Here is a 13,125-nt window from a genome sequence, read left to right on the forward strand (position 1 = left end):
TCTGTCTCTCTCTTCCCCTCCCACAGCCAAGGCTCCATTGGAGCAAAGATGGCCCGGGCGCTGGGGATGGCTCTGTGGCCTCTGCCCCAGGCGCTAGAGTGGCTCTGGTCGCAATATGGCGACGCCCAGGATGGGCAGAGCATCGCCCCCTGGTGGGCAGAGCGTCGCCCCATGGTGGGCGTGCCGGGTGGATCCCGGTCGGGCGCATGCGGGAGTCTGTCTGACTGTCTCTCCCCGTTTCCAGCTTCAGAAAAATGAAAAAAAAAAAAAAGGATATAGAGCACATAATAAACCATGCCATACTAATATTTTTTAAGTAACTGGTTTTATAGAGAATGACTGGGAGAACAGTTCAGACTGGAGATTGGAGGACCAGTCAGCGAAGGCCTCAGAGGAAGGAATGTTTAAATTTAAAGGAAGAATCAAACCTCCTGAAAACACAGGGGAAAGGCATTCTAACAGAGGGAACAGCTAATGCAAAGGCCCTGAGGTAGGTACTGTTTAGTGGGCAGGTGATACAGTCAGAGAAGTAGACAGAGCCACACTATGTAAGGGCTTTGTAGGTCAGAACTTTATGAACCAGTATAAGGAGTTTTATTCTCAATAGGATATAAAGCCACTGAAGGATGTTAACTAGAAGAAAAACATAATCTGACATGTTTAAAACTCTGTCAAAGTGTTTAAAAAATTGTAAGATAATAGGGAAATGTTAACTTTGGCTATTTGATAATTTTTAAAAATTATAATAGGATAATGCTATCATGGCTATGTTTTTAATAGCTCTATCAAAGTATAATTCACAAACCATACAATTCCTTCACTGAAAGTGTCTACTTCAATGCCACTTAGTATATTCACAGAGTTGTGCAACTAGCACAGGGCCATAGTTTTCTTTAAAGGAGCTGTTATCTTTTATAAATATATGTATAGAGGAAAAACATGTTAAGAGGGTAATCATTATTGATAATTCCTGAAAGAAGGTGATGTGTACATCAATTCATTACACTGTTAAATTTTCTTAAGCTTTGATAATTTCTATAATAAATTTTTTTTTAAATTTCACTGTGGCTGCTATGTAGAAAACGGCTTCTAAATGTGGGCAAGAGAAAAGCAAGGATAACAGTCACAAACAAATAACTGTCTCCAGGTAAAAGTTACTGGTGGTCTGGACTAGAGAGTCCGCAAAATGCAGACAGCAGTAAATATAGAGAGAGGTTCATGAGTTGAAGTTTTATCTTAGAGGTAGTTATAGAACTACTGAGGGTTAACACTGGGGCTGACCACATAGTCTTTTTATTATTATTATTTTTATTTTTTCTGAAGCTGGAAATGGGGAGAGACAGTCAGACAGACTCCCGCATGCGCCCGACTGGGATCCACCCGGCATGCCCACCAGGGGCGCCGCTCTGCCCACCAGGGGGCGATGCTCTGCCCCTCCGGGGTGTCGCTCTGCCGTGACCAGAGCCACTCCAGCGCCTGGGGCAGCGGCCAAGGAGCCATCCCCAGCGCCCGGGCCATCCCTGCTCCAATGGAGCCTTGGCTGTGGGAGGGAAAGAGAGAGACAGAGAGGAAGGAGGGGGTGGAGGTGGAGAAGCAAATGGGCGCTTCTCCTATGTGCCCTGGCCGGGAATCAAACCCGGGTCCCCCGCACGCCAGGCTGACGCTCTACCGCTGAGCCAACCGGCCAGGGCCCACATATTCTTTAGTACGGAAAAAACTTCTTATCATGTTAACTGAGAAATTAATAATCACTTTGGGTTTTCTAGCTAACACGTAGGAAGATGTCCAATAAAAAGGTCTGCCAGTTCTGTTATTCTCATTCTATCTACAGGGCAATAATTTGAGAAATTATTCCTTCAGGCAGGAAGGAGGACAACAGTGTGACTTCTTTCATAGAATTCTGCCCTAATACCAGAAATAAATCCTGAACTCCTGCCAACAAGCTGAATTCCCAGTACAGAGCCTTTATTTCTGCATTCAACGCCAAAAGTGTCCAGCACACAGAATTCAACAAAATGCCTTTGAACAGAATGAAACAGCCTCCCTACCCGGATGGGCACCACACCAGTCATTTCAAAACTGCACCACCTCTCCTATCAACCACACAGAATAAGCTAACAAACACAAATGATCCAATAGGTAAATTCTGCACGACAGATTTTTCCCTTAATGAAAAAACTAAGTAAAAATGTCAACACTCCTCAAATTAATTTACATGGAATGCAATTTCAATTAAATGTCAACCGTATTTTTGCTAAGAGCCTATGAAAATTATTATAAATGCCATGTGGATGAACACAGAATTAAAAATGTCCAAGAAAATCCTCAAAAAGGAGACTAGTAAAGGGAAAACCTTATCTGATATTAAAACATTACAAAAACAATCATTAAAAGTGCACTACTGGCAAAGGAAGAAACAGATGAGGCAATGAAAGAACAGAAAACACAAAAATAAATTCTTCAAATGTATGAAGAAGGCATAACAAAACAATGGAAAGGGAAAGATTGGGCAGTAAAGGGTAAGTATAAAGATAAAGATTAGCAAACGTGTCACATCCTACCTAACCAACACTCTCATATCCCTTTTCCTGCCTCCAATCTTCCAACCACACCCACACACAGGGCTGGGCCTCTGGCTCCTTTTCAGAGGTTACAGCCCCTCAACAGCCCCCCCACCACCCGGCCCTGGGAACTTTGTCCTTCTTCAGATATGTCAGCTGCTCTCCTACCCCAGAGGTCTCACACGTGTTTGTCCTTGTGCATGTTTGCCCTTTGCTCTAGGGCCATGATGGCGAACCTGTGACATTCAGGTCAGCACTGACCCATATAGCCATTTTTGATGACACGCGGCCGCTCACCAGAGAAGTAGGGGGCCGCATGCCGAGAAGGACATTTCATCCTCAGCTTCTGCACGGCCAGGTGCAGTAGCCGAGGATAAAACATTTACTGTAGTGTAGACACTCCGTGCTGGAGGTCTGTAGGCCAAAACAACAGAACTCCGGCACAGAGCGTCTAGTTCTGGGACCTCTGGTTAGGCCGTTAGGGGATCTTTGACCTCACTTCCTGCTGACAGAGCAGGGAACAGCAGAATGCCGCAGGGGACGCATCTCTGGGGGCCCTGTGATTGCCATTACCAGCAACCACATAACCACAGCAACCATCATCCAATCTACTGTTCTGGGGTGTGTGGATTTCTAATTGACCATCATTACTGAGATAAGTGAGGGGGAGGCTGGGAGAGGCGAGGGCCTGTGCTATGGGTGCCGTTTCCCACCATTAGAAATAGCGGCAGCCATCTTAATTTACATAAGATGCAACTTGCAGAATTTCAAGACAGCATCTGGGCTCAGGTGTTTGTCAACTTGAGGTCAAAGCTTGAGAATCTGAAGGTGCCGCTTGGAGAATCAAGAGGAGTGCCACTACGAACAGGAAATTTGGAGTGCCTGGAACCGATTACCAGACACTTTTAGCACCTTGAAAAATATAGCAATGGTTTTACTCACAATTTTTCCCTCTATGTACTTTTGTGAGACCTTATTCTCAGCGTTAAATAATATCAAAACCAACAAAAGAAACAGATTGACGATTGAAGTTAGTAGTGCTTGCTTGGGCTTGAAGAGTACAAAATACCAACCTTCAATTAAAGATTTAGCCAATAAAATTCAGCAACAAAAAAGTCACTAATAGGTAGGTTAGTTAAAGAATTCCCCCTCCCCCTCACTTATCTTAGTTCACGGCACCCCACACAAGTTAAATAATACCAAGACCAACAAAAGAAACCAACTGACAGATGAACAAAAAAGTCACTAAGCAGGTAAGTTAAATAATTAGTTTTTGGCTTATTAAATAGTTATATATTACAATTATACATTTTTGTTATTTAAACTATAAGTATCGAGAAATTATGGTTTTTTTCTTGAAGTGACACACCACCCCAGGTATGCTCAGTTTTTTGGCAAATTTTGACACACCAAGTTCAAAAGATTGCTCATCACTGCTCCAGGGGCTCTTCTGCCAGACAGCCTCAGAGTTCACTCCCTTGCTCAATTCAGCTCAGCTGAGTGCTGAGTCACATCAGGGAAAGGTCTCCTGAACTCTTTTTCCAAAAAAACAGCTCCTCCCTACACCGTCATTCTCAAGTCCTTTCGCCTTGTTTTACTTTTCTGCACCTTACTACCTGGCATTATGAGTATTTACGTTTCATCTATGCCCTTCCACCAGAATAAAAGCTGAGAGCATGGGGGCTGTTGGGTTTTGCTCGCTATTGGAGTTCCAGCACATAAGAGAGTCCCCAGCACACAGTAGAGCTCAGCATCTGCTGAATAAAAAAATGTGACAAACTAGAAAAAAACAGAATCAATATTTACCAAATCTCTACCTACCTTGTTTAAAAAAAAAAAAAAGACTAAGAAAATTTGGTCATAGAAAAAAATCAAGAAATAATTGTCCTTATCACTGGAGTTTTGGGGACAAAAATTATATTATAGCCATGTGAATACTACTATCCAGAAGGTGAGCCATGAAGACTATGTTTCTAGGGACTATAGAAAAACTATTGATGCTTGATTCCCGGCCAGGGCAAATAGGAGAAGCGCCCATTTGCTTCTCCACCCCTCCGCCGCACTTTCCTCTCTGTCTCTCTCTTCCCCTCCCGCAGCCAAGGCTCCATTGGAGCAAAAATGGCCCGGGCGCTGGGGATGGCTCTGTGGCCTCTGCCTCAGGCGCTAGAGTGGCTCTGGTCGCAACATGGCGACGCCCAGGATGGGCAGAGCATCGCCCCCTGGTGGGCAGAGCGTGGCCCCTGGTGGGCGTGCCGGGTGGATCCCGGTCGGGCGCATGCGGGAGTCTGTCTGACTGTCTCTCCCTGTTTCCAGCTTCAGAAAAATGCAAAAAAAAAAAAAAAAAAAAAAAAAAAAAAAGAAAAACTATTGATGCTTGATAAAATATGGGATTTTAATATGTCAACTCTATTTAAAGGCCATAAACCAAACTTAGTAGACACTTTCTGAGGTATCTGCCAGAACACACGTTTCAACATTCTCTGAGCGTTGCCCTTTCCACACCCTCTGGGAAAGGCCCTAGCAGCCATGTGTGTGCCACATGGCCCTGCCCCATCATCCCACCTGATGATACCAGAGGCAGACACCTAACACACATGGGTACCATCAGATTATCTTTCATTGAAATTTGAAACCGAGGTGAAAAGATCCTACTCTAGCCCTGGCCGGTTGGCTCAGTGGTAGAGCATCGGCCTGGCATGCAGGAGTCCCGGGTTCGATTTCCAGCCAGGGCACACAGGAGAAGCGCCCATCTGCTTCTCCACCCCTCCCCTTCTCTGTGTCTTTCTTCCCCTCCCGCAGCCAAGGCTCCACTGGAGCAAAGTTGGCCCCGGCACTGAGGATGGCTCTGTGACCTCTGCCTCAGGCGCTAGAATGGCTCTGGTTGCAACAGAGCGACGCCTCAGATGGACAGAGCATTGCCCCCTGGTGGGCATGCCGGGTGGATCCTGGTCGGGCGCATGCGGGAGTCTGTCTGACTGCCTCCCCATTTCTGGCTTCGGAAAAATACAAAAAAAAAGGGGGGGGGGAGAATATACAACATGCTGAAGTAAAACAGGTTGTACTTTGGTAATTTGTGTTCCTTTCTGTTTCTAAAACTTTTTATATTTCTGATACTACTCTTATGATTTAAAATATACACATACACATACCCCCCCCCCCCACACACACACTTTCAGAAGGTGCCATCTTGATTTTTATCAGAACAGTTTAACAGGAATGTTCAACTTCAGTTATTAATGGAAATTACAGGGCAAAAGTATATTTGAATTAGTGCAACCATTCTAGAAGAAAGTATGGTGGTTCCTCAAAAAATTAAGATCATATGACCCAACAATCCCTCTACTTGGTATATACCCACAAAACTTGAAAACATGGGTACGTAAAGATACATGCACCCCATGTTCATCGCAGCATTGTTCACAGTGGCCAAGACATGGAAACAGCCAAAATGCCCTTCATGCATTTGGATGTACCAAACTGGGGGTGTCACCTAAACCTGATTTATATTTTTTGCCTTAATGTCTTTACTCATAATCCCCTCTGTATAGAATACTCTCTCCCAAACTTCTGCTTATGAAAATCTTTCTAGATAATAATGGTATTGTTTATATTAAAAGGGAAAAAAAACATGGGGGGGGTAGCTTTTAGAGATACAAACAAAAGTATTTAGTGATTTTTTTTTAATCCCACTAAGACTTCATGGTCTATCTATCAAATAACTATTCCTTGTGTAGCTATTTCTAGTTATCCAAACCTTCAACAAATATTCAACATGTAGAAGCCATCCTGTGCTGAGTGAGCATTACCCTCGGTGCTGGGTAAAATAGAGAGTTAAATATTAGCTCCACCCTTACTAGTTCAGTCTGATGGTTGGCTACCTAGGCCAACAATCACCATGGGGTAACGTTTAGCCTACGATGGAGGTGAACACAGGGTCCCATGGTACTACCGACAAATCCTAATCCAGGTTGGTGATAGGCAGAGAGCAGCATCCCAGTAAGTGATGCGCAGAAGCCCCAGTGGAATGCTCCCCTCTGAATACCAACACACTTCTGGAGCCTCTTTTCTGATAATCCAATTCAATCTCTGATACTGTCAGGCCTGTACAGTTGACACTATTTATAGATTCCACACTTGCAAATTCACCTATTGCTAAAATTTTTTGTCACTCCAAAATGAAGACTCACGGCAATTTCTCAGTCACTCACAGGCATATCCAGAGTGGTGAAAAATGTGAGTCTTCTGATGCCCACGTTCCCCGTGAGGCAGGAAAGGAGGTCCATCCCTGCCTTCTTCCTTCAGTGCTCATACTATACACAAGAGCAGGGGTCCCCAAACTACGGCCCGCGGGCCGCATGCGGCCCCCTGAGGCCATTTATCTGGCCCCCGCTGCACTTCTGGAAGGGGCACCTCTTTCATTGGTGGTCAGTGAGAGGAGCACATTGACCATCTCATTAGCCAAAAGCAGGCCCATATTTCCCATTGAAATACTGGTCAGTTTGTTGATTTAAATTTACTTGTTATTTATTTTAAATATTGTATTTGTTCCCATTTTGGTTTTTTTTACTTTACAATAAGATATGTGCAGTGTGCATAGGGATTTGTTCATAGTATTTTTTATAGTCTGGCCCTCCAAGGGTCTGAGGGACAGTGAACTGGCCCCCTATGTAAAAAGTTTGGGGACCCCTGCACTAGAGTCTTCGTCAGGGCCTATCAGTGCCACATTTTCCCTATTTTTGGCTTATTGTCAGTGAATTTCATGATGAAACTCACTGCCACGCGTGATGCAGTATTATCCAGTGTTCCTAAGCACAGGAAGCCGGTGATGTGCTTTATGGGGAGGGAGCATGAGTGTTAGATACGCTTTGGTCAGGCATGCGTTCTAGTGCTGTTGGCAGTGATCTCAGTGGTAATGAAGCAAAAATATACACAAAATTATGCAAAATAAGTTTATCATACAAACACACATTAAACAAGGTTATGTACTGATCAGTAAACAAAAATATTGAGATCAGAGGCTTGCAGGAACATAACTGCACTACCCCTAGCAACAGTGGTTCAGTATTTACTAATTCAGTGTTGACGACAACTTTATAGAATGTAAGTAGTGCAAATAGTAAGACTCAACTGTACTTATCATTCCCTTGAGGATGCAAATCTATCTTAGTCATCATTAGTGCTTCCTATGGAGTAGGCACTAATTATGAAATATTTGTCTTAACTGGGAAGTAAATTAGTAAGGCTATTTTTTTTTTCTTTTGTGTGAATGACTTGACTTCAAAACTGAGCATGAATCACAGTTTAACAAAGGCTGGATACTAAAACAAAACACATAATTTTATATGGTACTGACTTATTTTTATAGCTTCAAAATGACCAAAAAATGGCTTTCACCAACATGCTTACCATTTTTGTTCTTCAGATTAGGGTCTGCTCCACTTTTTAGAAGCTTTAAGGCACATTGCTTATGAGCCCGGTAAGCTGCACAATGCAAGGGTGTATTTCCCAGCTGGTCCGAACAGTTAACATCAGGGGGATTGGGTCTGTTGAGCTAATAATTGAAGAAACGCAATGCAGAATTATGTATCAAAGATAGACTTTCTCCCATAATGTTTAGGTGAACCCTCATACCATAGAGCCTGGCATACAGTGGGCTCCTAGACATCTGGGCTGTCAACGGCTTCTTGCTCACTAAACCAGTTAATGCATGTCATCCCCATGCTTGTCCCCACGGAGCCATGAAGCCTCGGGTCTCACACTCCCCTGACAACGGACACCACACTATACCGGTGCCACCCACCCAGATTTACATTTCACTGTGATTGTCTGTTTCCGCCAGTCTTGCCATTCACATCGTGACAGCAAAATTAGAAATCAGTCTACCAGAGAGTCACTGAGAAGAGCTCAAAAACCACGTGTTAAATGTGGAAATGGTCAAATTCAAATAATTTTTTGTTTCCAGATCACTACTTTAAAAAGTTTTTTATCCAGTCTCCATTTCACAAAATTAAAAAAATATTTTAAGCACTATGTTTGGAAACCAAAGAGGCCCTTCAAATGAGCTGAAATAACTTGAAAGTAAATGTCAGTGCTTCAGTCTTGAATTTAGAGCCAATTTAGTTTCATGTCTAACAAGACCATGCAGGAAATGTAAACTGGAAAGTAGGTCTCTTAAGAAAGAAAGTGCATAAAGCTTTCAGTCTGTTCTGACATGATATAAATATTCCACAATATTGTCACTTCTTTGTATGTTACTTTCTATAAGTATAGCATACCTATCAGAAATTGCACATCAAAATTAGAAGACCTTGGCCCTGGCTGTTTGGCTCAGCGGTAGAGCGTCGGCCTGGCGTGTGGGGGACCCGGGTTTGATTCCCGGCCAGGGCACATAGGAGAAGCGCCCATTTGCTTCTCCACCCCCACCCCCTCCTTCCTCTCTGTCTCTCTCTTCTCCTCCCACAGCCAAGGCTCCATTGGAGCGAAGATGGCCCGGGCGCTGGGGATGGCTCCTTGGCCTCTGCCCCAGGCACTAGAGTGGCTCTGGTCGCAGCAGAGCAACGCCCCGGAGGGGCAGAGCATCGCCCCCTGGTGGGCAGAGCATCGCCCCTGATGGGCATGCCGGGTGGATCCTGGTGGGGCGCATGCGGGAGTCTGTCTGACTGTCTCTCCTCGTTTCCAGCTTCAGAAAAATACAAAAAAAAAAAAAATAAATTAGAAGACCTTATTCTTTTAGAGAATATTGTATATTATGCTTCACTCTTAAATTGTCCTTACTTAAGTACCTGCTTTGAAAAATCAGATTCTTAAACCATGGGGTTTTCAGTTGGAGGTGGGGATGTAAATCAGAAATTCAGAGAAAAAACATCAACATTTAAAATGTAGCCTGAGCAAACTTATTACCATGTTTTTAGATATTTAAAGACTTTTGGTCCATTATTATTATCTTGAGCATTTGGGTCCCAGAAGTCTACTAAATTATAAAGTTAACATTAAGTAAAAATTTTCCTGCAGTGAAAAGAAATAATTTTTTTTTACCAGAGCTATGAGTTCTGCGGTTTTGCCTTCTCTTGCTGCTGCTAAAAGTAATTCTTCAAGCTTTCTTTGCTGAGTCCTTTCTACAGCTGCAAAAGAAAATAAACACACTCAATCTCTCTCTCTCTCTCTCTCTCTCAATCTCTCTCTCTCTCTCTCTCCCCCCCCCCTCCAGTCAGGATCCTGTTAGCAAACTCATTACAAAGATGTTTCAAGAACAATGTGAACATGGTAAGAAAAGTCAAAAAGTTTTGAATTGTAATTCAAATGCAGTCAGACTTTATTGTTATCCTCACTGCCCTACATTTCCGATTCAGATTTCAACTTCTTTCAGGTTCATATGAATTTGTTTTCAATTCAGAGGTCTTTAAGTATATTCCTCAACTATAATACCTATCACAAATAATTATTCCATGCTGAAATGCTACTACATATCTGCCTTGAAAAGGTAGTTAAGGGGGGAGAGCGGTTGATACCTTTCAGAATCTTAGAACGTGAAAAGTAATAATGAGAAACAGCAATGGTAGGAAAATGCACAAACCACAGAAATGCATTTAGATTTATATACAAGTAGAATACAAATGTATCTCTTTAACAAATACTATAGCACTATGTGCCCAGTGCTATTCAGAGAGAGCACATTAAGAGTATTAGATCCTCCTAACTACCCTGTTAAGTGTTACTACTATTCAATTTTATAGATGGAGAAACTGAGGTGACAAGAGATTAAGGAACTTAACCAAAGTTACACAGCCAAGAAGTAGGAGTTAGGATGTGAATTTGGGCGGGCTGGCTCCAGAGTCCATTCTCTGTCACTACCTGTGCTGCTCCCCAGTCATTCTCGCTGGGAATGAGGGCAACTGGCGATCTGACTTAGGAGACTGGAATATGTAAGGTCTCATTTCTGCTAGATTTGAATTGCTTTGGCTTACAAAAAAGAAGTGATTCACAAAAAGGCTTGTAAATCCCACTTAAATGTGTTCAAGTCTTCTCAGTTCTTCCTGAGAAATAATGAACATTTATTAAAAGTTAGTGATTACTGTATGCTAACTGTTAGGAGATATTATGCATGCCATCGCATTTCAACTACAGGGAACACACCTCGAGTACAGAAATAGCTGGAACTAGTTTACCTTCGCTTTAAGAAATTGCTTATGTTAATATATACCACCATCTTCTAGTCTCAAGTCTTATTTTCCACACCCAGACCACACCCTTGACCTCAGAGGAAGGCAGCCAAGTCTCTAAGCAGGCTCACCTTGCCTTGTTTGGCTTGGATTCACGCTCTTCGAACTTTCCCAATCTTTCTTCTCACTGGTACTATGGTTAGTGGATTGTGAGCTCTCTGAGAAGTCACGTCCCTCTCCCTCTTGTACATTCCTCTACTACCGCATGTATTACCCGGAGGGTTGCTTATCCCCTCAGGCACTCCTGAGGGCAGGTACCTGTTCTTACTAGTCTGTGCATCCCAGGCATTTATGACAGTGTCTGGCATAATGCATATCAGGCGAGTAAATATAAATACTTCCTGAATAATCAGAGAATGCTTTAAAATGTTGGTTCTAAACTTTAGGAAAGAGAGGTAAAGGACACCTAATGTTTCTTTCTAGATCAGGGGTCTCCAAACTTTTTACACAGGGGGCCAGTTCACTATCCCTCAGACCATTGGAGGGCTGCCAAATACAGTGGTCCTCTCACTGACCACCAATGAAAGAGGTGCCCCTTCCAGAAGTGCAGTGGGGGCTGGATAAATGGCCTCAGGGGGCCGCATTGTGGCCCGCGGGCCGTAGTTTGGGGATGCCTGTTCTAGATTGTCCAGATTCATAAAGAAGAAAAATAGAGATTTAGAGTTGAAAACCCTACACATGCTTCTGTCCTGAGTTCATTCAGGACACTGCAAGACAACTGTTGATCCAGCCAATAAACAAAAAACACTCCAGTGGAGGTGAGGCTTCCAGAGTGCTGTTTACAAGGATGTGTTCCATTTATGAAAACAGTCAGCTAAACATTAAAGATGTATACTTTTACCCATATATTTTATACCTCAATAAATGCTTTTTAAGCAAATCCATCCATCCAAATATTATTTGTCTTAAAGTTTATAATATGACTATAAACTAACTCTTTATCCTTCTTTAAAGCTAGAATCCAGAGCTAGTACAGATTGCAGAAATCACAGTCTCACTCCATTCTGACAAGACACCTATAAACATGCACAGGGTAGGTTAGACACTAGTCCACTTGAAATGCAGGGGAGAACTGGGCAGATGTTCTTCATTGACAAAAGCAAATCACCATTTTGCGATCTCTATTACAATAAGTGATTCAGGCGAGAATTATCAATGAATGCTAAGACCAGTAGTAAAAGTTTATTAGTAAGCAGGATATGCACATAGTCTCAATTTTTCTCCCCCCAGATTATTTATCACAAAAGGGGAGAGGCATCTTTACAGTGGACCACCAAGGAATCAAAGTTAACAGTACCAGTAATGGAACAAAATGACATCATATACCTCCTATGTGATGCTCACATAAAGGGTACAACCTCACCTACATTATATTCCCGCCAAAAATGCATGGCCTGAATCTAATTACACAAAAGAATAGAAGTGAAATCAAGGGGCATTCCACAAACAATTCTACAATTGCTTTTTTTTTTTTCCAAAAAGGTCAAGATCACATAAGACAAAGTTTAAATAATTAATCCAGATAAAAGGAAACTAGAGTGATGTAAAAATTAAATGCAATATGGAATTTTAAACCGGTTTCTGGACTGAGGGGGAAAAACTCTACAAAGAACATTATTTGGGTATCTGGCAAAATCTCAATATAAACTGTATATTGTAAAATAGTATTATATGTTATATTTCCTGAAACTGATCAATACATTATAATTATGTGGGAAAATATTTTCTTAGGAGATAAATACTGACATATTAAAGGCTAAAGTATCACTATGTCTGCAAATTATTCCCATTTCAGCAAAAGAAACTAAAAGTAAATGACATTATATAATATATAAAAGGATAAGCCAGATGTGGCGAAATGTTAATAATTGCTGAATCTAAGTTAAGGATGTACAAGTTTTCAATGTACTATTCTTAAAATTTACCCATAGGTTGAAAATTTATCAAAAAATTTTAAAGTAAGTTATATATAGAAGGTAATCCTCTCTAGTTCCTGCAAGTAGTAATCTACGCTCTTCCAAATATCTCCAAGCATGGAAAACTCACAAAGCCTTTCAGGACAACCCAAGCCTTCATTCCAATACACCACCCCCAAAGACAAACTCCCTGGCAGACCATCAGCTGGGACATCAACTGGCCCTGGTCTGTCACAAAGAAGTCCTCCAAACAGCTCTTCAGATACTTGAGTATGCTTGTGTTCTGTCTACTGAAGTCTGTCTTTTGAGAGGGAAACATTTCATTTCTACATGTATTACTCTATGAAATGGTTCCTGGTCTACCACAGTCTGGGTGGGCTGTACATGTACTCCTGCCGTCTAACCCATTTAACATGCTATCCACAAGTG

The 13,125-nt window shown here is 42.2% G+C and overlaps 1 protein-coding gene across 3 annotated transcripts in view; it reads right to left on the reverse strand.

Annotated features, from left to right (window-relative positions):
• The window catches only part of OSBPL1A (oxysterol binding protein like 1A), a 259,348-nt gene that overhangs the window by 184,191 nt on the left and 62,032 nt on the right, over positions 1–13,125 (reverse strand). For all 3 annotated transcript variants that reach the window (XM_066352528.1, XM_066352526.1, XM_066352529.1), the window contains 2 exons: positions 9,597–9,682; positions 7,968–8,112 (listed from right to left, as the gene is read on the reverse strand). In XM_066352528.1, coding sequence (XP_066208625.1) covers positions 7,968–8,112; positions 9,597–9,682 — 231 coding nt within the window. The remainder of the gene's footprint in view (positions 1–7,967; positions 8,113–9,596; positions 9,683–13,125) is intronic.

The sequence above is a fragment of the Saccopteryx leptura genome, chromosome 11 (assembly GCF_036850995.1).
Source record: "Saccopteryx leptura isolate mSacLep1 chromosome 11, mSacLep1_pri_phased_curated, whole genome shotgun sequence".
NCBI lineage: Eukaryota > Metazoa > Chordata > Mammalia > Chiroptera > Emballonuridae > Saccopteryx > Saccopteryx leptura.